The sequence below is a fragment of the Halichoeres trimaculatus genome, unplaced genomic scaffold, assembly GCF_033239565.1.
Source record: "Halichoeres trimaculatus isolate MK-OKI-2021-1 unplaced genomic scaffold, fHalTri1.1 fHalTri1_scaffold_9, whole genome shotgun sequence".
Taxonomy (NCBI): domain Eukaryota; kingdom Metazoa; phylum Chordata; class Actinopteri; order Labriformes; family Labridae; genus Halichoeres; species Halichoeres trimaculatus.
In genome coordinates this window covers 7,274,858-7,301,478 of record NW_027437188.1, presented here as the reverse complement: position 1 = coordinate 7,301,478, position 26,621 = coordinate 7,274,858, and the positions used below count along the sequence as shown (strand labels likewise).

The 26,621-nt window shown below is 39.0% G+C and overlaps 2 protein-coding genes across 2 annotated transcripts; both read right to left on the bottom strand.

Annotated features, from left to right (window-relative positions):
• Positions 1–562: 562 nt before the first annotated feature.
• On the bottom strand, positions 563–19,797 carry bace1 (beta-secretase 1). The gene is made up of 9 exons (XM_074680040.1): positions 18,907–19,797; positions 11,590–11,678; positions 8,860–9,076; positions 7,338–7,475; positions 7,129–7,251; positions 6,917–7,018; positions 4,765–4,914; positions 1,312–1,483; positions 563–1,156 (listed from the first exon to the last, which is right to left on the bottom strand). The coding sequence occupies exons 1-9, from the start codon at positions 19,237–19,239 to the stop codon at positions 918–920; spliced, it is 1,563 nt and encodes a 520-aa protein (XP_074536141.1). The 5' UTR covers positions 19,240–19,797; the 3' UTR covers positions 563–917.
• On the bottom strand, positions 19,587–25,760 carry LOC141797805 (T-box transcription factor TBX1-like). The gene is made up of 9 exons (XM_074679490.1): positions 25,754–25,760; positions 25,439–25,613; positions 25,243–25,344; positions 24,776–24,947; positions 24,495–24,650; positions 24,314–24,381; positions 21,962–22,074; positions 21,527–21,682; positions 19,587–19,795 (listed from the first exon to the last, which is right to left on the bottom strand). Exons 1-9 carry the CDS (start codon positions 25,758–25,760, stop codon positions 19,587–19,589), a joined length of 1,158 nt encoding a protein of 385 aa, XP_074535591.1.
• Between the last annotated feature and the right edge of the window lie 861 nt (positions 25,761–26,621).

The window sequence follows — 26,621 nt, the reverse complement described above, 5'->3', positions numbered from 1 at the left end:
ACAAGAGAAGAAAGTGACATCTGATATTGACTGTGTTCAGTAGTTTCAGTTAAACACGAAGCAAAACTGATTTTATGCAGTAAATGCTGTAACAGTTTCATTTTTTTTATCAACTTTGCCTCTTTATGTTTAAATTGCATTGCTGGCATTTGCAAAACTATTTAATAGGTGATATTCATTCTCAGAAGTGTCATTTCCATTAAATCTTTCGGTATACTCTTCACTTACAGAACAGCTGTGCACACATACAGGCATGCTCACACGTTTCAACATTCATTCATATAAGCCACAAACAGTAACACACATAATCACACACTCGTAAGGTCAAATCATACCATAGCAGACCATGCCAGACTATATCATAGAATCCCATCTCTGAGTGATATCCAGGTTGAGAATTTCTCCAACCAGCCACATTTCAAACTAGCTGCTTTCTTTTTAGTCTCTCAATTTTTATTTATTTTGCATGGAGCACAGCAACGTTAGGAGATAAACCTCTGAAACCTTCAAAGCCAGTTCATCTCTGTGGTCTTTTTTTACACTATTTAAAAGAAGAGCAGTTTTCCTTTCTTTCTTTCTTTCTTTCTTTCTTTCTTTCTTTCTTATCCCACCTTCCTCTCTCTCACAACACTAATCTGCAACAATAGCTTGAACAGGCTTAGCCGACGCTTGCGACATCAACTTTCTCAAGTTCATCTCTCTTGTTAGTAATGGCTGAAGTTTACGTTAAGTGCTCTTTAATTTCAGGGCAGCACAGTTCACCGTGTAAACACACTGTGTGTATAAACTCCTGAAAAAAGTTTGCAAAGCTCTGTTTAAACAGCACCAACATTATAACAATAAGCATTCTCTTTACCACGATCCTTCTCCTTCGTCCTGTGTTTATAATAAAAGTCTCAAATCCCCTTTTCATTCCTTCACTTAAGGAGTGATATGTCGTCAGCAAAGTCCCCATTCGGGTGGAGGCAGCGGGCGAAGCGCCACTGGCACACCATGAGACAAAGCGGCAGCATAAAGAGAGCGCAGATTCCCGCCATGATGTAGGCGATGGTCATCAGGGTGGACTCGTCTGTCTGAGGGATGTTGTAGCCGCAGTCCTCCAGGTCAACACCATGGAACGGGCCTTCAACTGAGGCTGTGCGGAACTCATCATGAACTGCAGATTAGAGAGGAGCATTGTCAGTGTATGAGTCACACAAAGAGGAGAACATACATTGTTTTCTTGAAGTATATATCTCAATTTAACCCTTTTTTTGTCTTTTCATTGGCAAAAACCACAAAAGATTTTCCTCCTTAACCCTTTCTTCTCACCATGACATGTGCTAACAGCAAAGCCAATACGTTTCTTTTCCCGGTCGAAAACCACATAAAAGCCCTCCATGATGACCGCCCCCATCACTGTACCAGTGCTGGATTGGGACACAGCAAACTTATAGCAGTCTTCTTGGGCAGATGCCACATCTTCTACGGGCCGCAGGTATTGCTGCAGAAACGAAAAATCAGGAAAAAAAAAGAGAGATGGAAAATTTAGAAGGTGACTCATGAATGGCTTCTTCTTTTATGTTACAGACTTTCTCATAGACATAGAAATCTATTCTTTGATGTATTTTCTTAAAAATCTTTATTAGTTATAAACTGAGAGAATTTTTTGATGGATATTTTAAAATGTCTTTGACAGCTTTAATTTGAAGTGCATTCATATTTTATAATCAGAGGAGAAACCTGTCAAGGTATGTGTGAAGCTGAGCTGTTTTTTTTTTCAGCTTACACAACCAGAGCAGCTACTTACATAACTAAGCATGTTTATAAAGAGCAGCCTGCTATGTTTGTTTTGGTGTCAGTGTTTGTATGCGAAGACCCACAATGAGTTTTCAGAGTTGCATTCAAAGGCAGAAGAGACTGTAGCCTTTTGGTTTTGTGGAGATGGGGCACAGGCACTTTCAACATGAGTTCCCACTGGTGCACAAAAGGGGACAACACCACTGTCTTTAAACAGAAGTCAGATTTGACCAAACATAAACTGTGTTCCAATTCAGGGGCTGCATTTCACAAAATGTTGCTTAAAAAGCTTTCTTAAATTGCCAAATTCTTTTATATCTGAGGGGTCTATGTCGGCTGTGAAGAAAAGGATTCTTCTTAACCTTAACGTGGCATAAAAAGATTGACAATATGACAATCCCACAAAAGTAAGGCCAAAACATTTAAAACTACTCATACAGGCTGAAGACAAAAAATGGTCAAGAATCTCACCTCCTCCATGTTGACATCTGGGTCAAACTTGCAAATTAAAGTACACGTCTGATAAATGTTCCTCAAACATCACAGCTCTTCATGCTGATTAATACTCAAATAATTATCTGTTTATTTAATTGTTCATGTTATAACTTATTTTTACTAGTTGTTTGATCATAAAAGCAGTGTTTAATGTCATGTCACAGTTCTGTTGACAAGTACGGTATCTGCTGAGTTGTGTGCAGTGGATAAGCAAAGCAGAGGAGAAACAGTGACACAAGACACAACAACCACTTTAATGAGAGACGTTTCCCAGCATCTCTTAGTGATCCAACAACGCAGCAGGGGGTAGGGGTGTGCTATATCATACCATCTACGAAAATACCGGCATCATTTTTTTGATGATATAAATTTGTCATTTTGCGATATTTACAGTGCAGAGTCCCATTGATGTATGGCGCCCCCTGTTGTGTAAAAAACAACAATGGCCAAGAGCAAAAGTAGCATAGCAGCATCAACTTCGTCCTCACATGAGGGTTTAGTGCCTAAAAGAGGAGCTACCTCAGTGATGTGGAGGTGGTGTGGCTGACCAAAGATCAGACATGCAGCAAAACACATTAAATGAAAAATGTGCAGGAGAACTATTACTGTGAAGGGTGGAAACACCACAAACATGTTCCTCCACCTAAAGCTGAAACACACGGCTGAATAGAACAAGGCTACGAAGACACGTGAGGAGGACCTGAAAGCTACGTTACAGTCAAGTGGTTTTTTTTTTTTGCCTCTACGACGGATGTGTGGTCGAGCCGAACATCCCACCCCATGACATCCATACCATTGCATGGTAATGAATTAGTATGTTAAGCTCATCTGGTCCTCCCTAAACTTTAGCGCCTTTACTCCATGCCTTCTCCTATCTGTTGGTGTCCTTAGAGAAAGAATGTGTTGTGTCGTAGAATTATGAATTTTTATTACCTGCTAAATTAACTTTTTCTTCTCCAAAATGTCAGATTTCCTCTGGATCTGACTTAATCACTATGTTTACATTTCAAGCTTGTGTAGTAGTAAACGATTGGAAAAGTGGCTTCCATACTGTGTGTGCAATAAAAAAAGCTGTTATTCAGAAGCAGAAACCACTAATGATAGGTTGTTCATTTTTTCCCATATTGTCATAAATATTGTTATCACAAATTTCCTTAAAATATGGTGATATAATTTTGAGGCTATAGCGCCCACCCCTAGCAGGGGGAGCAATTTTTTCAACCCTTGGAAGAGATTGAGACAATATTACACTGTTTATAACTGATGGCATGCATTAAGATAGTGAATCAACCTTATTCTCAGCTTATATACTGCATAACCTTAGTGAAGATTACTTTTATTACATGTTAAATGAAAATAATTCATGGTTGAAGTTGGTAAAGTAAATGTTAAAGCACAGTATGCCTGTTGTAATGTGGTCGTTGATGCTAGCTGATACCAGAGGAAAATGGTGAGCAATGATCTAAAGGTGTTCTTCAGAAAGTAATTGCATTATTTGTCCACCAGAGGACACTGCTACATGTCTGTATAGTCAGTGAAGCGCACCGTTCAGTACATGATACAGTCCCTGTTTACTATCCACTTTTAACCCAAGTGAGGCTCATCATTGACATTTTTCAACATGTGTTTTTTTATATAACATAAGAAAATAAGCCAGAGAAAACATGAACAAAATCTAAAAAATTAAACAAAAGCCAGAACATTCTTGTACAGAAAGAAGGAAAAACAAAGTCAGCTTTTAGTTTTTATCAGTTATTCCAGCTTTATTTTTTCATTTATGTTCAAGCTTAGGATAAGTGTTTTTTTCTGAGCACTGTGATTTAGAGCTCCATTTATTGATGAATTAAAAATGCAGGAAGAACCGAGTGAAAAGAGTCTTAAATTTTATCTCAAGCATTTAATTCTGCCATCAGTGCCAAGGGCACTAGCCTCCCACAGGTTTACACCACTGAACCTCTTTTCAAATGGTATTCATTCTTAAAGCATCAAGGCCTTTCTGTGTGACTCTGAATTAAAACCGTTTACAGACTTTTCAAAGCTTTATAGAAAGGCTTTAGAAAATATATTCAAAGGTTATTTGCTTTGAAATGTAGTCATTATTTCTTTCCTCGTGGGTCCTTGCCAGAGCCTTCATCTGTATTGAGAACGATCTGAAAGAGTGCCACTGAAAGATAGAGCGACTGGAAATTATGACCCTACTTCCTGTGAGGGGGCACAGGAAATGAAAGCTCTGCATTTATTCAGGATTTCAGGCAGTCAAAGAAATCACCTTGACCTCTGTGTTGCCCAACTTCTTGAAAACACTCTTTAGTAAAAATCAAAAGAGTCCAGACAAAGTGAAAAATATGAGCTACTGATCAACAGAATATCTGGTTAAGGTAATGTCACTTTCTATGGACCCATTTGAAAATGTTATCATCAAGCTGATCCACCACCTGAATGGAAGTTCAATCTAATGGAAGCAAAAAAACATCTAAATCAGAAAATTACCTGTGGTAGGATGGAGATTCTGAAGGACTGGTTGTGGTTTTCACTCATCAGATAGAGTGATATGACGGGGAAGATGTGCCAGGGTGTTGTGCCAGCCTGCCAACAAACAAGCTGCTCCCCAAGCCAGAACCCAGAGGGGAACTGCTCTGTCTGAAAAACAAGATCATAAAAAGCGATCACTTCCTTTTCTCAGAACAACTCATTTCAAAGAACATTTACACAAGGAGACTGGAAATAATCAAGTAAGTGAAGAGGAATAATTCCGGCGACTACTCCAGTGAACTCATTGTCACGGAGCGTTATCCTGCTGGAAGTAACCATCAGAAGATGGGTACACTGTGCTCATAAAGGGATGGACATGGTCAGCAACAATACTCAGGTAGGCTGTGGACTTTAAACCATGCTCAGTTGGTACTAAGGGGTCCAAAGTGAGCCAAGATAACACCCTCCACACCATTACACCAGCAGCAGCAGCAGGCTGAACCGTTGATACAAGGCAGGATGGATCCATGCTTTCACATTGTTCAAACTAAATTCTGACCCTACCACCTGAATGTGGACTCAAACAATACTCAGACCAACTCAACTGGTACCAAAAACCATGCCGTGTTCAAAGTCACTTAACCTGTTAGCCAGCAGTGGCCCACACTGGGGCCATTTTAACCTAGATTTTGAACACAGAGCCTAGTAGATTCTGCAAGATGTTTCAAATCACAATACTACCGTGTCAGCATTGCAGCACAGCCTCTACCCTATCAATTCACCGCAAAAGCCAAACTTCTAATTGAGTGTTTTTGTCTTATTTCAATTAAAAATTGTCTTGTTATACTTGATATGAGCCACATTCAACTTGTCAGTCCAGAAAGTAGAAGTGGGTGTATCGATCCAAATATCGATAACACCGATACCAACGTTGGTATCCATATCGAATGATCCCAGTGTAAAAAGATTAATACTTTAGTTTATTTTTTTCTTCTGCTTGCAGTTTTATTAACGTGGCGACCTAGCTGTATCTGTGTCTGTTTTTATACCGTAGTCTTCAACTCTGTACCTAAAAAAAAAAATTGTTTTAATTTTACCCTAAAGTGATCATTTTTGGCGCTTCATTTTCTTAAGAAAGAATCCCACACAAAACAGTGTTTTGTGGAAAATTTGTTTTGTTACCATTCAATTGTTCTGAACCTAAATGTTAATCATGACGCTAAAGTATTTTTTGTAGTCTCATTTAAACTTCACCAAAATCTGTCCAAGGTTTCAACAACATAATCCAAAGAAAAAAAAATCACAAAACCACCTTGAGGTCAGCAGTTTGTTAAATATCGGTTTCAGTATCAGTATTGGCAATACTAACCCTGTTTTTACTTGGCATCGGATCGATACCAACATTTCTTTTATCGCCCACCTTGACCAGAGAGCTGTATTGTTTTAAGTTATCTTAAGAAAAGAGGTCGGAATTGCTTGAAACAAGTAAAAAAAAATCTGCCAATGGAACAAGAAAAAAACTGCACAAAAATTTGCTTGAAACTAGAATAATGTCTTAATACAAGTAACTTTTCTCCTGTTCTATTGGCAGATTTTTTTTTTTACTTTTAACAAGCAATTCAGAGCTCATTTTGTCATTAATCAACTTGAAACAAGACATTTCTCTGGACTGGTCAGGTGAATGTGGCTCAAAGAAGAGACATTTTTACTAAAAATAACACAAAAACACTTGATAAGAACTCAGTTTTTTGCAGTGTTGACGTCTGATTTGAACAACTGGGTCGACGAAAGGTCGCTCCGTAGCCAGTAAGATCCATTGAGTGTGACATAGTGTGTACCTGTTGCAATGTCTTCTTTTTTTTCCACATTACATGACTGTCTTGGTTAATTGATATTGTCTACAAGGCTTTGTTCATGTCTCAGTCAAATGGCCTGCAATTGGGCCGCCGCTGGCTAGCAGGTTTCACTACACTGTGGTGACTTGGCTGTCAGGGGAAACAGCTTAAAGAGAATAAGGAAAACCAACTGACACAGCAGAGGTTTGTGAGAGGATAAGGAGTGGTGCCTTCCTCAAATTATGTATTTGTTCATTTTTAAGTAATAAGAAGGAAAAAACAAAAGAAACATAGAGAAAGGCATAGTACTGAGGATGTGAGGGTGTCTGACTGACCGAAGAAGCTGCCTCAATGGCCTTGACTGCTGCCTGGAAGACTTTTCTCGGCAGCCGCAGGTTGGTGGTGCCGCTGTCCACGATGCTCTTATCATAGTTGTACTGAAAAAGACATTAATAATCATTACCCTCTTTAAAGTTAACACAGCTTTTTGTTCAATTCTCTTATTCTTCTCAAAGGTTGCAGCCATCTCTACTCTGTCACATCTTACCTCCTTACAGTCCATGTTGAGGTCTTGTCCATTCACCTCAATACGAACAATGATGACCTCATAGTACCACTCCCTGCGGATAGGAGTGTACCAAAGCTCTCCTACATACAGCGATGGGTCGATCTAACAGCACAGGAATAAATGAAGCCCGTTACAATTTCAAAATACTTGCATATTTGTTTCTGGGTCTGTGTTTTGATGTGTCTCACCATGCTGCCGCCAACGGTCGCACTGCCCAGGGAGTAGTTTTGGGTGAAGCCAGCTCCACACAACTGGAGGGAGAATAAGTTGGGGACAGGAGTCTGACGGACCAAAGAGTCAAAGAAAGGCTCCAATGTCTCGTCAGGCTGTAGAGGGACACAGATACACAGAGTCAGAGAGAAAGATCGGGGGATGCACTCTGAGTCAGATCACATTACTTCTGAATGACAGAACCAAGCTGCTGTTTCTAACTTTAAGACTTAAATTTCCAGAAAACTCATCACATTTCATCCTGTCTCTTTTTGCTGATCAACTTTTTATTTTATTCATTTATTTTTTTGTTGATAGGTGCCAACAAAGTGGCTGCTCTTTCTTCCTTGTCCATTTCTTGTAGTTTTTTAATCTCTTTTCACCATCTTTGCATTTTGAGAGGGTCATTACTTTGTGTGGTTCATTTGTTGGTCTTGGACACCAAACTGGTTTTGTCTTTAGTGATATTTCTGCTGTTTCTGCTCCTGTGTTTGTCTGGAGATCCTACATGTAACCATGGCTGTATTGTTTAAATATGAGATCAGCTGTTAGCAGCCTGGAGCATGTCAATGCTAACTGGTGCAAGGCCTGATGTTTCCCCACAAGGTGAGGAGAAGGAAGTGAGGACGTTGTGCTGGTTCTCAGGCGTAAGCTAGGAGGCGACATCTACCTGTCCTTTTATCCGTTATTATTGGGAACGTAAGATCTATCTCCAATAAGATGGAGATGCTAGCCATGCTAACCCAGCAAGAGAAGGAATACCAGAGGGCAGACTAGCATCCTGCCAGCATGGATGTGGCCAAAGGAGCTACCACTGGACACCAATGCCAAATTGGAAGAACTTCACCTGCTGTGAGCAGACAGGATCTAGGAGAAAGAGACTGAACAGACTGCTGAAGAAGCTCAGTCCTGGACCCTGTTGAGGTGGAGGCTGGCTGAACCGGAGAATGATGGACAAGCTGTCATCATCTATTTTCTTATGGAACTTTTTGCACAATATACTCTGACTTTTGTTTTCTTGTATTGCTGCTGAATTTCCCCTTGGGGATAAATAATGTAATTTCTATTCTATTCTATTCTATTCTATTCTATTCTATTCTATTCTATTCTATTCTATACTTTCCAGTGATATTATTCCCATCATTTATGAAAGAGGCAGATCACACCATTTAAACTGAGAGCTCAAATGGGGCTGTGACAATGCACTTCAAAACATACATGAAAACAAATGTTAAAAAAAATTCAGAATATTTTTTTTCCAGTGAACGACACATTGTTTTTTTATCTATGACTCTATGCTATGGCAGAAACTTTAATGTCAAACTTTCTTTTTTTTACAATAACGTATTTCAAACTGTCTTCAACAGTTGCTGCTAGAGTACAAGCCCCCTCCTCTTCTCCTTACTCTCACTTTTAATTTTTTATCTACCAATTCCCTCACTGGAATCATTTGTTGGGAAATCTAAGAACTTAAGGCACACTGTTCCAAAAAGCTCTTACCCGAGCTATATCAGCATAAGCCAGACCCAGAATGCCTTCCCAGTTTGAACCATTGATGAAGAAGCGATCAGACTGGGTGATTGCAGCGATGTTAGCCCGCAGTGTGGCATTCGGCCCATGTGGCACAGAGACCAGGTCGGTGCCCAGTTCCCCCTCCCAGCGGCCCTGAGTGTAGGGAACGTACACGCTCCTACCCTCGTCACGGTATGAACTGGAGCTGTGGATGGGTTTACAGAGACAGAGAAACAATTACAAGGGTAGGAAATACAGAATGAAAGGTGTGGGTCTTAAATATAACAGAGACAGTGGTTACCAGTCAAAAATTACAAAATGATTAAACTGATGCAAAAAAGATTTATTCTTTAAAAAAAATCTTCACTTTATTTAACCAGTTCAGAACAACTTTCTGTTAAATATTGTCATGCTTCTTTGATTGATCTCTGCACTCGGATCAGTCCTTCATAATCCATATCTAACTTTATGTGTGTTTTTCCATGTCTGAAGAGTCTGTGGTGTCCCCTGTTTTATGAAGTAGTTCTTGTTCTCTGTCTAATTTAGTTTCAGTTGTTGCTCTCTGTTTTCCTTTGAGTTTGAAAAATTGGATTCTGATTGCACTAAACAAAGAAGTGAAGAAAAAAAACAAACAGGAAAAATAAACGAAGGTGACAGAGGCAGAACGGAGGTGAAACTAAAGAGTGAAATCAAACAGGAAGGAAAAACAAGGGCAGAGATGAAAGCAAATGAGATGCATGTTTATGGCATATTTACAAAAGCTGGGCATCAATCAAAAAAATTCAAAACCTGGACAATACTTAAAAAAAAAAAAACAGTTTTGTACAATTCTTGAGTCTTATTTTTCAGTTTTAGTATTTTTCCATTTGAGTAGTTTTCTTACATAAAAGAATAATGGTAATAATTGCCAGTGCAAAAAACAGTTGCAAACAAGTGACAGGTTAGTATGAGTAAACCTTAAATGTGTTTATAAAGATAAACGAAATTTCCTCTAATTTTTCCTGTTTTTTTTTTGTGTGTGTTTTTTATGTCAAAATGACAATCCTCCTCCTTTCTCCAGACTTGGGACCAGCAAAAATGACCAGAAGAGACAAGCATAAGCTTGATTTATTTTCAAGCAGACGTCTTCTGCTGCAGCTCAAAGGGACTGCTGCATGAGGGAGGGGGGGGGGCCCAGCATGCGCTGCTCGTTAAGAGGCACGTTTTCACATCAGTGTCTTAACTCCAAAAAAGTCACTACATTTGTCGCTAGTCAAAAAAAAAAAAGGGGTCTGAAAAGTCATTGAATATAGTGACAGAGCCGCTTAGTTGGCAACTCTGTTCTGCATGTTGCATCATCGCCCTCTCATACATTGACAGCTGGAACCTTAAACATGATAAAAATAATGGATGGATGATCAAAGGGTGGGCAAAGAAGGTATCAAACCTATAACAGACACGCATACCGCTAAAAGGAAAAATATTCAATATGAATAATAGCATTGGATACCCATCAAACTGAATCCATGAAACTTATGAATGGATTATAAACCTTTTTCAACAGACATCACAGTAGACTCTATTTATGAGAAGAGGCTATATTAATAAAAGTCTTTCAGGCTGCAGTCAAATATCTCAATGACAAGCCTTGGCTGACATCTCTGCTTACAAGGCAAATAATACCAAGCCTCTTTAGCATACAGAAAACTCTGTGTGAACACATGACCAACGGGAATTACCAGATACACCCCTGCTACACTGAGTTCCTTCAAGAACATCACCCCTATCATCTCATGGCACAAAAACTGTGTGCTGTGCTGTGATGCAATATTGGCCAGATGTGTTCTGGGCAGCATTTTCATCATGAGTTATTACAGAATGTGGCTTGCAACATACACAGACAAAGCCAAAAGAGAAAGCCAAGAGCTTCACAAGAGAAAGAGATGATAGAGAAGCACTGACTCACACTCTTCAGATTCATATCCCAGTGAAAAACTCAAAGAAATATGAAAATACAGGCAGTCTGACTCCAGACTATCAAACTCAACCTTTACTTTGAGGGACACAGCAGGGATTCTTTCCTTTTTTTACACCTACATGTATCTGTTCAAAGAATGTGGAAAAAGACATTTCAGAATCTGACAGTTTTAAGCTTTTGTAATTCAGATGAAAATGTTTGAGATTTACACATAATAAATAAGTGGACAGCTGATATGTTTCTTATGGTGTGTTGCTGTGTGCACTTGCAAATTTGCGCATCATAAGCCACGTATACATGGACCTAAATAATCCACTTGCTGTTTATTTGCTCAAACGGAAATAATTTAACCTCTGTATACACCTCATTCAGAAAGAAAAGTGCCAATCCAAATGGACATTTAATTGGTTTCACAGGGGTGGAATATTTCTTTCCCCAAACTGATTGAGGTATCATGTATCCACTCAAATGGAAAATTGTCATGGTGCGTTTTTTCAGTGCATACTCAGATATGACGTAAGACGCAACTAGAGACATTCCTCAATTTGTTTACATCTGTTTACATTTGTTTGCGCGTGCCCCATTGACTATTCCATTTGATTATAGCGGCGCATGTAGACCAGAGATTGGAATATTCCTTTCCATGTATACTGTTGTTTTCGGAAAAGTCATTCAGAAATATTCCATTCGGAAAGACAAAAAACTCCTCATGTAACCGTGGCTATAGAAGTAAAAATCAAGAAGAGCTAAAAGGTACTCACAGTGAGCGATGGTAGTATCTCCGCAGGAAAGGATGTGCAGCTGCTCCAACAGCAAAGTTACTGCTTCCTGTATCCACCAGGATATTCAGCTAATGCAACAAAGAAGAGAAAACAACAACAATCTGTATTAGAGGGGAGAATTAGCCAGCTAGAACCTCATGATACAATACGCTTCATGATACTAGGATCATGATACAATAATATTACCCAATATATCACAATATTGTGATACACTGTGATATTCTACCTAGTTAACTATTTGATTGAAAACATCTTTTCTTTTTTATTGTGTTTGAAATAATAAAAGTCAGATACAGTGTTTCACACAAACACTTAACTTAAAAACATTAAGTGTGTCAAGTTTGTCACTTAAATTATTGCAACATTAAAGGGGACATATCATGCTTGTTTCTCCTTTTCATTATGCCAGACTAGGATGCCTGTAAAGCATTTCTGCCCTCAGCACAAGTCATTTAGTTCCTTCATTTCCCTACAATAGCGTTCTCAATATCCTCAGTTTAGGCCATTCTGAAGATCTCGTTGAAACACTCCGTTTCGAGAATGACCTCCAGTAACCTCGCAACGTCACAGCCCTTTGTGCTCTGATTGGTCAGTTCTATCAGAGGGGCAGAGGGGGTAGAGCCAGGGGGCGGTTTTTGCAGCATGGCAGCCTTTACAAAATTGCCACATTGAATGGAGCAGACCGAGCGAGTTTGCTGTTTGCTAAAACTTCACCGTAAGGCTTTGATAGCACTAATAAAATGGCAGAGTGTAGGATACGTCCTTTTGTATTGGACCCCGAGTCAGACCCGGACAGTTCTGCAGCTCAGGAGGAAGAAAATCCACCTCAACACAGATCATCTCAGGACGCTTCAGTGTGGTGAGTCAAACCGGTACTGTAACATGAATAGTTTATACGTGGAAATATAGGCAGACTTCACCAATAAACTATTTCTATAACAGGGCTCCATCCTGCTCCTTCACTTTTCTCTGTCCGTTTTATCCATCACGCTGAAAGTGTAGTCTAAAGATCGCCTCTACCGTCAGTTCGTCACTATGTTATTACCGCAGCATTATTGTGGTCCAGGTTCACATTGCATGTCAGAACAAGCATGCAAATATCACAGTCTCACAAGTATTACAACGTCTGCTAAAACTACAGTGTTTTAACTGATAATTCACCATGTAAAGCCGAGCCAGAGTCCCTGCATCCAGCACTCAGTCAGTCGGCTCTTGGTGGGTGTATCCCTCGGTGGCGGTTGTGTGACTAACTGACATCACAGAGGAGCTGCTTCATCAGATTACTCCAATAAAAAGAAAGGATCCTCGACTCGTCACGGCGGTCGAAATCTCGCGGCCACATGGCAATGAACTATTGTCAGAGGCATCAAATCTCGTTCTAGGATATCAGAAAAAATACAATATCTCATTTTTTGAAAATTCAGGGGGTGTAAGGTCTTGTTTTTAAATGTATTATATTATATGTACGTATTATATCAGGCATCAGCATGATATGTCCCCTTTAAACTAATGTGGCAAGAGAATTATTGGTTAAAAACCAGTCAGTTGGTGAAACTAATAAATGTCACTTGATGTAACCAATCTTACTCATAAAAAAAAATATTTTACACAAAACAGGACGATGATTATTATTTTATCAGTCTACTACACTGTAAAAATTACATTTAAAATGATTTTAAACTAACTGACCCATGAATAGAGAGAAAACATTGATGTTTATGGCATCAAAACTAACATCATCAAGATTAGGAATAAAATATTTTGAATATATTTTGAGTTTATATCTATTACACAGTTTATGGTCAACACACAGCAGAGTACCTCTTTAGCGCCATCTGCCACAGTGGAGGTGTGGAAGATGTATTGTACTTCCGACTTACCTAAAATATGATTCTTTTATATTATCAAAAAATATCAATTTTAAGGGTTAAAATGTCTTTGTTTATCACATTTTTCAAACCTCTGTTCTGTATGTTTGAAAAAGGGAAGTTAAGGTTTATTGTGACACTAGTTATTGCAAATCTCAGTACAGTTTACTTAATAACTCCGTCTCAAAGCTCTTTCCTGAATCAGTTTCTGTGTTTTGTTTGGGGTTTTTCTATTAATATCCTTACATTTATACATGGATTGCATTACAAGTATATTTTTTACATGGTTGTCAGCTTCACCTCACCGATTTATATTTCACATTTCAGTCCATCCAGTATCCATTTCTCTTTCCTTGTAGTGTCCTGTGCTGTTTCCTGTTGCCCCAAACGCCCTTCTCCATCCCCTCTCTGTCTCCACTCCAGCACTTTACTCTTCTCAGGTTGCTCATTCTTCTTTCTCTGGCTTTCTCTCTCTCCCTTTCACAACCCTTATGTGCATCAATGTGAGGATCACATTCTGTGTCATCAGTCAAAACAGTTCCTAAAAGTGTGAATGGAGACACACAAAACCTCACATACCTGCATCACATTGAACGTCTCAATGATACTCCTGCCCTATGTTGTAAATCGCAGAGTCTATAATTGTTACTGATGCACTGCTGATGCACATTAGATTTCAAGATTCTTCTCTTATGATCAAGTATAAGCACAAAATGAAATATACTGCTTCATGAAAAATGGGGTGAATGCCTGAGTGGATAATATAGATGGACAGTATGGCACACAAAACACCCAAACAGATGAACAGACAGGCAGCCATGGAGCCACAGCAAGCTGTTCAATAATGGATTGGCTCTTAAAATACCCGGAGTGGTACTGTCTCAAGGGCTGGGCCTGAAAGCCCAGAATAAATACTGACTCTGTCCACCTCACTGTTTGATAGCGCATTCGTGCATCCATCTGTTCCTCACAAACATGTCTGCGTTCACCCTCTCTACAAACTCCTCTTGTGCCCGTTAAGACGCTCTGTACACAGAGATGTGCTGACTGCACAGGTTGGATGTCTTTTTCATGCACAAACACCAAAGGCTGCATCCTGACACACTGAGACCTTACGTGTGTCCCTGCTGTCTCGTGCTCCCTCTGTCTCCTACGCTCCCTCACACTCTTCCTGTCGTCCCTGGCAGAGCGCCCATCCGCTCCAGCTCTTATATTTGCCCTTCCCCCTCTGCTTTGGAGGAGAAATCAGCGTGTAGTTACCACAACAGAAGGCAACATATCTGAAAGTTATTCTGAGTGACCTCGGGTCATCTGCTTCACATTTGGAGTTAATGAAACCCATTTATTCACGTGTTGGAGGATACTTAGTGTGAATATCACATTATTATGCATTTCGCTCTGTGCATGGCACTAATTCATCCTGAGTGGCCTCAGATGCTCAATAACGTTAATACTTTCATTATAGGTAGTAATCAGCAAACACGCATCAGCCAATCAAAGAAACTCTAAGAATGTATTTGAAAACCCAGAAATATGAGATTCATACTACTGCAACAAAGACATCTGCATTTATAAATCAATAATGGCAATAACATGTATGCAACATTTCTTAATATACTACTCAATTACTAAAGTAATCTTTTACAGCAGCCCTATTTCATTTTAAGTGTATTATATTACCTAGACGTAGTGTCTTCTTGTGGTTTAGATACACACATGTTCTTAAATTAACTTTTTTTGTGCACTAATGTTCTGTAAATGCTTCTTAAGTGTGCTGCTAAGGTAATCAGTGGCGTTTTCTCCCGGAGGCCAAGGGAAGCCATGCTTCCTCTCTTTTTTTAGACTGTAGCTGTGATTTAATGAAAATATTCCTTTTTAACAGTTTCGATACTTCTTCTGTGTTTTGTCACTGTCATCTCTTCCTTATTCTTCTCCTCTAGTTATTGAGCATTTTACAATGTGTAAAACAGCGCCCTCGTAAATGTTCTGAGGCAAATGCGTGGGGAAAATACGATACTGCACGCTGTTGTCCGCAAGGAAGCCAAGCAGAGTTGGCGTCCCTTGGTGAAAAAAAACAAGAATGATTAACCAATCAGATGAGGCCGTGGTCATGACACTGCTCATCTGTGATTGACCAAGACTGTGCCAAGGGAAGCCACCCCGTCTTTGGCCTCAAACCAATCAAATCACAGTATCGTCATCATCGAGCCACTGAATGAAATCAGGGATGTTAGCACATTAGCAGTGTGCATGAAGCGGCCGGTTGTGTGTTTAAGTGGGCGGTTGAATGAATTAATAAGATGTTTAAGCTAAGTCAAGAGGACAATGTATGTGTGTGAATGAGTGAGTGAGAGTGGGAGAGTGAAAGGGTGTGTGTCGGTGTTCAAAGTAAGTAAAACGAGCGCACTCTGGGTTACATGAAATAGCGATATACAAACTGCAACATAGCCTTTTATGTACCCCACTCCCTAAAAAAATACAGATAAGAGGCTTTTGTCTCACTTGGCTTCCTCAAAAAAAATCTCCACGCCACGCCACTGAAGGTAATGGTTCTCCTAAGGGGTCGTGGTAATAAATAAGAGAGTCACAGACTCTGGACAAGCAAGGTAAAATGATAAGCATTAGAAACTTTGGGATGCACTAATCACAATTTTCTGGCCGATCGCCGATCTTTAAAAAGCCTGACCTGCCGATACCGATTTGGATTTTTATCTTTTATAACTGACAGCATATACCTTCAATGTTCCAATCTTATTTTATTGAAAATCATTGAACAATACCTGTGATACAATGAAATCTTAATGTTTTAATTCAAACAACCAATAAAGTGTCCTGAGTTTTAGGTCTTAGAGCAAAAAGGAACAAAGGCTTCCCGGAGGATCAGTTTCATATGTAAGGACGGGCCGATCGACGATCCCTGATCACCGACCCCCAAAAATTAAGGAAATTGGCATCAGTGCATGTCTTTAAGACTTAGACTACTTAGACTACAACTTCCTTTTATTGTCATTACGCAAATAACACAGCAGTGCACTTGGAATGAAATTTTGTTGCAATGGCTTCCAGGATTATAACAACACACAGTGATATTGTCCATAAATAAGTGTATAAAATATGAAATACTTTAGTGCCAGAATAAATGATATAAAAATAACAATGAATACAAGGGCTATGCAAGAGAAATTATTAACACTGTCATTTAAAAGTGACCTTTGACTATTGACAAAATATTTACAAAGTGTATTGCACTGTAAGATATTAGAAAAATCTGTCATATAAAATAAAAGAAGAAATATTGCACTGAATCACACAGTAGAGGTAGTATAAACTGTCCTATGATAAAAAAAAAAAAAAAAAAATTGCACACCCAAATTCCAAGGGTTAAGAAACCCATTACTACGATGTAATCACTAAATCAATGATAGACATTCTGTTTTAAAGTACAGACAGGAAGTCACAATACTTGCTTCATCTCAGGGTTGCTTAATCCCGGTTTGTTGCAAAAATTAGAAATCTGCTGGTGTCATTGCAATATATCCTTGAGGGACCTTTATTCTGTCAATCAGTATGTTTGGATTCCCAAAATTTCAGTTTGAAAACTACTTGCAGAGAGCATACTGTGTAAGGAAAAATGCGTTGTCATGTTCAACAAAACTTGCTCAGCAGCAAGGGCTCCATAGATTACAGGACACTCAGCTAGAAATGAACCAATCCAATCCTTTTATCGAGTATCTGTCCAATACAAACCCAAAAAGTAAGAATGGATATTGGAAACAAAGGGGGGCATCTGTCGGATAGATCTAGTCAACTTAATTCTATGCTCTTCTCTGGTTGTCTAGTTCATTAACATCATCCGCGCATTTTTGCTAGTAGGGGCTAAAATACAAACATAATATTCCTTTAAAACAATAAAACAGTCAATTTAAATATATATATATTTTTTGGTTCACAAAGTTAAAAAAAAACTGACATTTCCAAAACATAAGTAAAAGAGAATGTTAAATTAATACTGGTATTGCAACAGATCAGGAGCCGTATCGGCTGATACCAAAGCTCTATCATTGTTTGTATTGAGACTTAAAAAGTTGTGTTGGTGCACCTTTATTGCATTTATGCTAGTTTAATGATTTAATGAATTCATCTCAAAGATAATTTCAAAAGAAACAAGACTTTTGTGAATCCCTGCAAATTATTAGGACCAAGAACAGTTCAAAAGACAAACAGAAGGTGCAATAGTCAGTTCAGTGAGATATTGGTATTATTTGTCTTACAATATGTTTAAAGGCACAAAGAAATCTTTCTCATTTTATTATCTGAAGGCAGGAGTTTCTGATGGAAATTTATCGCAATATGTCTGATATCATAATGTGTCAAATCAAAACACTTCCTACAACACCTTGGCCAAGCCTGTGGACACTCCAGCAGGATGAGTAATAGCTGGCAGGTATAATACTCCAGCCACGTGTTGGAGGATACTTAGTGTGAATATCACAATAGTGTTCTTTGGAGCAGCAGTCCCTCCATCCATGCCCCTCCATCTCTTCCTTGTCTTTTTAGGATCCTTTCAAGTTTTCTTCTTCCTTCTCTCCTTTTCTTTCAAGCTCTTTTCACCCAGGCTTTTTCTCTTATCTTCCCTCCCATTCAGTCATTTTTCTGTTTCACTCTTTCTGTCACCTTGGCCTGCTCCTTCATCCCCTCTTTAACCACCTCATCACTTTCTCTCCCTCCCTCTATCCGTCGCCCTCTGTGTGCCAGCCTGTACACCGCAGCTGCACCCAGCTGGCACTCCTCACTCTGCAGAATTAATGGTTCCATTATCCATCCCATTCAGTGCTTTCGCTCACTTTCACAAACTTGCACGTACACACACGCACACAGGCCATCTGTCATTGCAGGGTCAGCAAGAGTATTGACGATGTATTTCATTTAGCTGATTAATTATTTGTGGATGAAAAGGATATTTATAGTTGAGAAACTGAACTACACGTGTCATAAAGGTGTGTTATAAGTTTATAATGTCACCTCTAAGATTCAGTGCTTGTCTGTGTGGTAGAAAAAATATTTTTAATCATACTTTTTGCTCAAAATGTTAGAAGTGGAAAAACCTAAATGGAAATATTGTTGAAATTTGGTGTTTTTTTGTTTTTTTGTTTTGTTTTTTTATGTAAAGCATTACTAAAACCGGTCACACAACAAGTTCAGTTTACCTGACATGTTTGCTACAGTGATTAGACAAATGATGAAAATTGCAATCTTGTTAAGAGATGTGGAAACAATCAATGGCGCTTGGGAGGAAACTTTGAAGAATAGTTGTTTTTTAAATATGTAGTAAATTCAATTAATATGACTGTATTATCGAGGATACTGAAAGAACAAAACGTGCAGGACTTAATTTAAAGTACAATCAGCAGGCTTGACAAGCCCTTACCTTCTGTGGAGGTGAGCCCACGGCCATCTCCACATAGTATCCCTGACCCGACTTTCCACGCAGATTGTCAATCATGTCCACGAAGCTCATACCGCCCGCTGCCGCTCCTCTCCGCTTGCGCACAGCGTGTTTTCCCGTGTTGCCGCGCTCCTGGCTCACGGCGGCTGCGGCAGCGGCAGGTGACAGAGGCGGTTTGACTTGCCGCAGTGGCACACGGATGGCTTGGAGCAGGCCTGAGGCGTCCGGTGCGGAGTGACCGTTACTGAGCAGACACAACATCGTCCATATGAACAGACCCGTCAGCCAGAAAGGCTGTAACGTCGATGCCTCCATGTTGAAACACGATAAAGTTGTATTTTAATGAGTAAGTTGTGGAGCTTTATTCAGTCTGACATCCTGTCTTCAGCGGCGGAGAGGAACAGATCAGGTGGCGATGATGATAAAATGACGGCTAAAACCATGATGGCAGTTGAACCACTAACATGAAGGTGGGCAGGGTCACTGATTTTCTCCGGTTTCCTACATGTAAAATGACGACAAAAGACACCACTACAAAAACGCAACATGTACGTACATAGTAGGCTACACTGGATATTGAATCACCCTGACAGTTAACCCAGGCAACCCTCGGTGTCAGAAAATTTGAGGCGACGGGTGAACTACAGGCTCCGGCTCTGAGCTCAGTAAATCAACAAACCGCAGGCCTGGGTCGTTTCCTCCTCAAATCCTTGTTTCCAACGACCAAATCCATCGTTGGTTGGCAGGCTGGACGACGGGCTACCGTAATCCGCATCCTTCCCCTCTCCAGACCCGTTCATCCTGTTCTCCGCCTTCCAGTCTTTCACCTCCTCCTCCTCCTCCTCCATCCACCCCGCTGCATCCTTCAGAGCTGCAAGCGAGCGAGAGAGCAGCACCACCGTCAGGCTAGAGGACGAAACGACCTGACTTCCTTTGAGTATTTTCAAAATAAGAGAGCCATACAAGAAACCAATAACTGATCAAACAGGCTGAGTATTTGAAGTCTTTCATAATTTACCCAAAAATTCATAGTACTTGAATTGAGAATACTTGGTATGACGTAGTAAAGATTTTAACTGTTCATGTCACATTTGTACTTTTTACTCAGTAGGATTTTGATATATAACTGTTTGTCTCGCAATTTGTCTTTTATGGCAGAATTTCTATATTGTAGTATAATTATCATTATTACCACTGCATGTCACCATTTAAATTTTCATCATTATAATTCAACATATTATCATTTGGTACTCTCAAATAGTTCTTTATTGTATTGTACCGTATATTGTATTGTACCGTATCAAATCCTGTTCCACAGTTTAGTATTATTTCATACACCAAAACCTACTACTTCTTATTTTATTATATCTTTTATCTTGCTATACCTATCATATTCTGACATATCATCTCATCATGTAGCATATTGTATCAGTTTGTTTCATTCCATACCATTTCATATCACATCATTCAGTCTCATATTGTATCTTGTATAGTCTGATGTTGTATTGTCTTGCTTTGATAGTACCATAGTACTATATTTTATCACATTCAGTCATATTCTATCATGAAGCATATCCCATTGTGTATTGTTGTGTCCTGTTGTATTTCATTGTATAATAATATCAGGAGCACGGCTTGGTTTGATAAGTCCACCTTGTTTATTTACTTTCCTATACTGGAACTAACTGTGCACCAATGTCTATACTGCTCATATTATCATTTATGTTTTCTATGTTTTTATGTCTAAACCAAATCGCCTTTCAAGGGACATATTGATAAAATGAATGAATGAATGAATGAATGAATGAATGAATAATATCATGTAGGTTAAAAAGTACACATGTAACCTATGATATAATGCCAGCTACTGCAGAAGAGTATGCTGCATGTAAACTTATATTCGGAAAAAAAATGTTAGTCTTGTGATTCAGAACTAAACCAAAAAGATAATCATGTGATGTCAATAAATGCATCTACCTTTGTGCTTTTTTAAATTATGTATTTTACTTTGAAGGCAAAAAAGCCACAGTGTCATGACCAAAACTACTTCCTTATGATTACCCCTAAAGTAAGCAGCATTTTGGGTAATGAAGTTCAGTGGTCCTTCCAGATCACGAGACCATACAGGCATTGCTACTCCCTTGTAGACAACAGGAGATAGCCTATTCTACTGATTACATTTAATTAACGTAACTTTACTTTAATATGTTTGAACAATCTGACCAAGACAATTCAAAACGTTTAATTTGTCACAAACCAGATGAATATACATTGGAGTTTTATACTTTTTCACACAGGAAATATCTCGATATTAACATTTTAAGTTATAATTATACATAGATGTATACTGCCAGTAATGTTTACAGGAACTTTTCAATTTTTTTTAAATTTCTCTCAGTGATACAACTTTAAACTAAAAAAATGATGATGATAAATAATGCACAATCTCCACAGTAATAATTTTGTGAAAGAGACATGAACTATTTACATTTATTATACAGCATACAATACAGTTACACACAAAATGAGGGAGCAAGCAGTGAAAACAGTTCTACTTTCTTTGTCTATAATGGACTGTTTCTCTCCTGAGATGATCCTGGACAGTCCCAGAAGGAGGAAACAGGGAGAAAAGATGCGGGTGCTAATGCACTCTCCCCATCTCTCCTTTCTATAGAGAGTCCAACAGAGTCCTTATAGTGATTAAACAGTCCACACTGCTCCTCTAACAACACAGCTGAGGCCTGGGGTCCTGGAGATGCTGGTGAACACACATGGAAAGGATAATTAAAGTTCAAAATGGCAAAAGTTGTTCTAAACTATACGTTTTATTTCATCTCCCATTTTACCAATCTGAATGTTTGGAGCATCTGGTCTGCAAATGTCTCCAAAGTATCAGATAAAAATATGCACAGGGAAAAAATAATAAATGAAGCATGAGATCATCAAATGGCCCCCAAAAAATCCCTGGGTAGATATTGTTGATTTGGATTATGTAGAAGGTTTTGATATATTATAAAGAGTGAAACAGAATACTCACTGTTTCTGAGTGTGTCTGACTCCTTTCTTCTCTGCTCTCCATGTTTGGCACTGAGGGGCTCAGCTCTGCCCTCTGGTGGGCACCACACTGCCAGGAGTCCAGAATTACTCACCCTACTGACACACACACACACACACATACACACACACACACACACACACACACACACACACACACACACACACACACACACACACACACACACACACACACACACACACACCATGACCATCACACCCATTCTATACATGGTCACATGTACAGAGTAATGCCTGTACACAAAAATGCAAACTCTCATAAATCAGTGCAGTTGAGACCCCTCACTGTTTTATCATTCACAGATAACAACCTGCCTCATGTGAACCATCTCTACATACAAAGGTCAGTGATTAGCTATCATTTACTTTGCTGCCTTATCACTGTGTACCAGCTGATAACACTGACTGATAAAGATGCACTGTGATCCTGTCATGATATAACTGATTTTTCCAGGTAAAGATGTGTTTCTTAATCAGGTCTAACTGGGTGACAGACAGGGGGAGGCGAAAGTACACATACTGGTGTGTAAGTACAAGTGTAAAAAGAGAAACAAATGAGAAGTGTGTTGAAATTATTTGACATCCACAGTAACTTTGCTCACATTAGTCAAAAACCAAACACCCCCAGTACAAAGGTTCCCCGGTGGTTGATAAATCATTATAAAATGCCCCCTGGATGCCATTTGAATGGAAAGCTCACAAAAAATAGACTTTTTAGGAGCCTCAACAGCTGATGAAATGTGAACAGGTATCCTTTTTATGCCCTTCTGGTGGCAAAAATTGAAACAGCAAGGCCCCTCAGATGCACCTCGGAAGAAAACACTGAAATAAACTGCCTTATTGGTCATGTTACCTGGTCTTTTTACCTTATCACACCCACTCATACCACTGTTGTGTACAGTTTATGACAAAGGTCAAAAGATCTGATTTTCATGCAGAGAAGTATTTTTTTAGGTTAATTATGTGCTTTTTGTTCTCCTTTCAAATAATCAATTTATGGTTTTATTATTTTTTTTAATTATTTTTATTTTTATTTTTTTTTACCACAAATTGAATCACAGACGGTGGGTATCAAGGATTTAAAAAAAATATTCAAACTCTGATATACTGTCAGGCCACCTTTCATAGGATAAGGGAAACTGTAAAAAAAAAAAAAAAATGGGGGTTTAGGCAAGTAAGAACAAAAAGAAATCTGAAAATTTGTTTCAAGTTGTGATCTGAAAGTCATATTCTGACTTCACTCAGAGGATTATGGGGAAAATGGTCATATTTTGGACATGAATCTCTGAATTTGAGATTTAGGTGAGAATTCTGAGTTTTCTTCCTCAAAACTTGGACACTAAAGTCAGCATGCTGTGAGGTCAGCATTTTTATTTATTTATTTGTTTATTTATTTGTTTATTTATTTATTTATTTATTTATTTATTTATTTATTTATTTGACTATTTATTCATTTATTTATTTATTTATTTATCTATGTGACTCTTATTTATTGATTATTTATCTATTTGACTCTTATCTATTTATTTATTTATTTATTTTCAAACAAAAAAAATTTTTCTTCTTCTTCTTCTTTTTTAAAAATAATTTTCAGTAGCCTCTTTTCCTGAAACTAAAATATGAATACAGAAATCTTGACTCTCACCTGCATGACTGTGTGTGCTACAGCCCCAGGGTGTACTGTTGATGCCCTTTTATTATTTTCAACATGCTGCTTCAACAGCCTAAGGTCCTGTAGGTGAGGTATTTCTCTTTTTAGTCACAAATAAATGTGTTGTTGGTGTTTTATTGAATTACACTATAGAATAAAAAGCAGCCACAACAATGCAAAACAAAATAACCAACAAAGTAATTCCTCTAAGCTGAGGATGTGAGGAGTAGAAGGTTAAGATACTTGTTGATAAAGATTAGGAAGTGAGTGTAAAAGTAAACTTTACATACATAGAGACTCTAAGGCTAAAGATCTTTCAGACACCTCTTCTCGGTGAAAATTCTCATCCAGCTTTCTTTTAGCAGTCAGTCATATTACTCAATGTAAATATTTGTGGTTGATATATCAAAGCTTTCTCTTGAGTGTGCTATCAATTATCTAGTCTGACACCTGCCCCTTAGGCCTTTTGTGGTAATAAAAATTACAAAATGAAAGCGATGGATCTCACTGTTGATGGTTTTGTTTGTTTGTTTTCTAGTCACAGAGAGGCATCAGTATTGAACTCAATCTGTTTTTCAAAGATCTCTCACATGAGCTTCTGTTACAGTAACAGAACATCTTTGCTTTGCTGCTACCATCCATGTATAACTGATAAACACTCACCGGTCCTGAGGGTCTGTAGTCCTGAAGCCTTTGGCAAATGGGTTGCTGGCAATTTTCAGCTGAGTGATCTTACCAAAAAAAAAAAAAAAAAAAAAAAGACAAAAGAAGGCTGGTTAGAAAGTGAAGAGAAAGAAAGTGTGGCTGTAAACCAGGGTAAAGTTTAGTCATGTTAGTGTCATACTCTGTGGTTCTGGTAGGCAGTGACAGCCATAAAGCGGGTCTCCAGGAAGGAAAAGGAGCAGAAGTTCCTGTGTGCGTTTAAGTGGCTGTTGGGAGCTGGATCTACATACACTACATGGAAGCGTGGCTGGTAGCGGTGCATTGAGTTCAGTATCATCTGGCAAGGAGGAAATATAAGACAGCATCACTCAAAGTTTTTAAAAGAGCGGGGAACCAAAGCAATGCATGTTCTGAGGTCTCTCTGCTCTGGAAGATGAAAACATGCAGGAGTCACCGACTTACGTGTCCGTTGTCATCGAGCAGGTTGTTAGTGAGCTTGAGAGTGTCAAAGGATACAGTCTGCTTCATCCACTGGGCTCCAGAGGCAGGTGAGTCTGGATGAAAATGCATCCTGCTCGGGGCAACAACATCTGCTCTCCCTGCCACCAACCAGGATGAGCTGTGGAAAGCGTATCTGACACATACACACAGTGTGTTTCAGACGTTTGAAGCAGAAGTAGATGATGAAGCTAAGGGTTACTGGTTCACAGCCATCCACACATGCACAGGGAGAACATGCAAGATGAAAACAGAAAGACTGCAGCCTGGATTTGCACCTGGAACCTTCTGTCTGTATAGCTCTAACACTAAAGACTGTACCACTGTGAAACCAACCAGCTCAGACCTACAAAAAGAGTACGTACTATGACAGATTTTACATGAATATCTTTAGACACTACATACATGGCTCCATGTACAGTATGTCTGACCTGTATCTTTTATTATCAACAGGGATAAAGTCCATGAGGAGGACGTATTCAGCTGCAGGATCCATCCCTGATATTTGCACCTGGAATGTGGGGAACATCCTCCTGCAATGTGAGGAAAATGTAAAACACAAACTTGATTTGACTCAGAAACGAACAGATGAGTGGTGTAAGATAAGGGAAACAGTGGTACTGTTACCTTCCAGCTTTAGTAACAATCATCTCCGTGCCCAGCTGGTCAAACTGCTGCCAAAGTGCATGCATCTCCAGCTGAACTCTGACCCCACTGACTTGGGGGGCCTTGGCGCCGGACAGAGCCCCCCTGTTGGTGCAGCAGTGCAGAGACAAGTCACAGCTCTGAGACAGCTGTGGACCTAGAGAGAAAAGGAGAAAGCACAGTGAAGGAGTCATGTGTGTTATGTTCTTTTCTTCTTTTGTTTCAAAGATTTTGTCTTCAATCCACTCAGCGCAGTTCGTATTTTGTTTAAAAAAAAAACAAAAAAAAAAAACTAACCATCCATAACGTAAAGTTTCACAGGAGAATTTATCAGATCCAGTATGCTGTTTTGAACTTTCCCCTTACCCTAACTACTCTATTGAGAAGTAACAACCTCTGTCATACTTCAAACCCATCCGAGAAGAAAAATTCATTTAAAAAAAATCTTTCCGACAAAGAACTAAAAGGATGAACATTCCTCTTTCAGAGCAAGATGCTGGATAACATGCACACCCAAATGTAAAAGTGACTGCCTAAGTCTGGGAACAAGCTTCTTTTATACACAACAAGGCTCACAGGGGACATCCATGCCTGCCTCATCCATTACAATACTCTTAGTGCCACTGACATGTGCACTAATCAAGGCCTGATGCACACGCTGCCCAAGAAATGTGAATCCAAGTATCTGCAAATACACACACGCACATGCACACACACACACAACCATTTTCATGTAGAGAGAAACCCTGCTGTCCTATTCTTTCTTATAGCCTAAAGCCTTAAGTGGAGCTTGTCCAACCAGTGGGACATTAACAACATCCTAATCAGCCCGGTGTTACTGGGTGTGGACAGATGAAGACAGCAACAAGCTGCTTTTATTATTCACAGGCAATAATCCTGGAGTAGAGTTTCAACACTGTACTAATTAGTCCAAACATTCTTCCATATTAGTAAATTTTACCCTTTCACACAGTTCAGTAATTGTATTGTATTTCCATTAAAGTATTCTGCCTTTTACTAATGTAAGTTCTTAAATACCATGTAGAAGGGTAGGATTAAATAAGCTGATGCTTCTTCCCACACTTTTACAAACATGTCAATATTGTTTCAATCGTATTAGGGGTTCTTTTAGTTGTTGCTGTTGTTTTTTTAAATTGTTTTTTAT

Coding starts and splice junctions, on each gene's coding strand:
- LOC141797805 (XM_074679490.1), bottom strand. Junction 24,382..24,494: donor CTGCCTACCAGAACCACAGA/GTATGACACTAA, acceptor TTTTTTGGTAAG/ATCACTCAGCTGAAAATTGC. Junction 21,683..21,961: donor GTCAGACACACTCAGAAACA/GTGAGTATTCTG, acceptor TGTGTTCACCAG/CATCTCCAGGACCCCAGGCC.
- bace1 (XM_074680040.1), bottom strand. CDS start 19,239: ATGGAGGCATCGACGTTACAGCCTTTCTGGCTGACGGGTCTGTTCATA. Junction 9,077..11,589: donor AGATACTACCATCGCTCACT/GTGAGTACCTTT, acceptor ACCCATCCACAG/CTCCAGTTCATACCGTGACG. Junction 7,476..8,859: donor CTTATGCTGATATAGCTCGG/GTAAGAGCTTTT, acceptor GTCCCTCTACAG/CCTGACGAGACATTGGAGCC.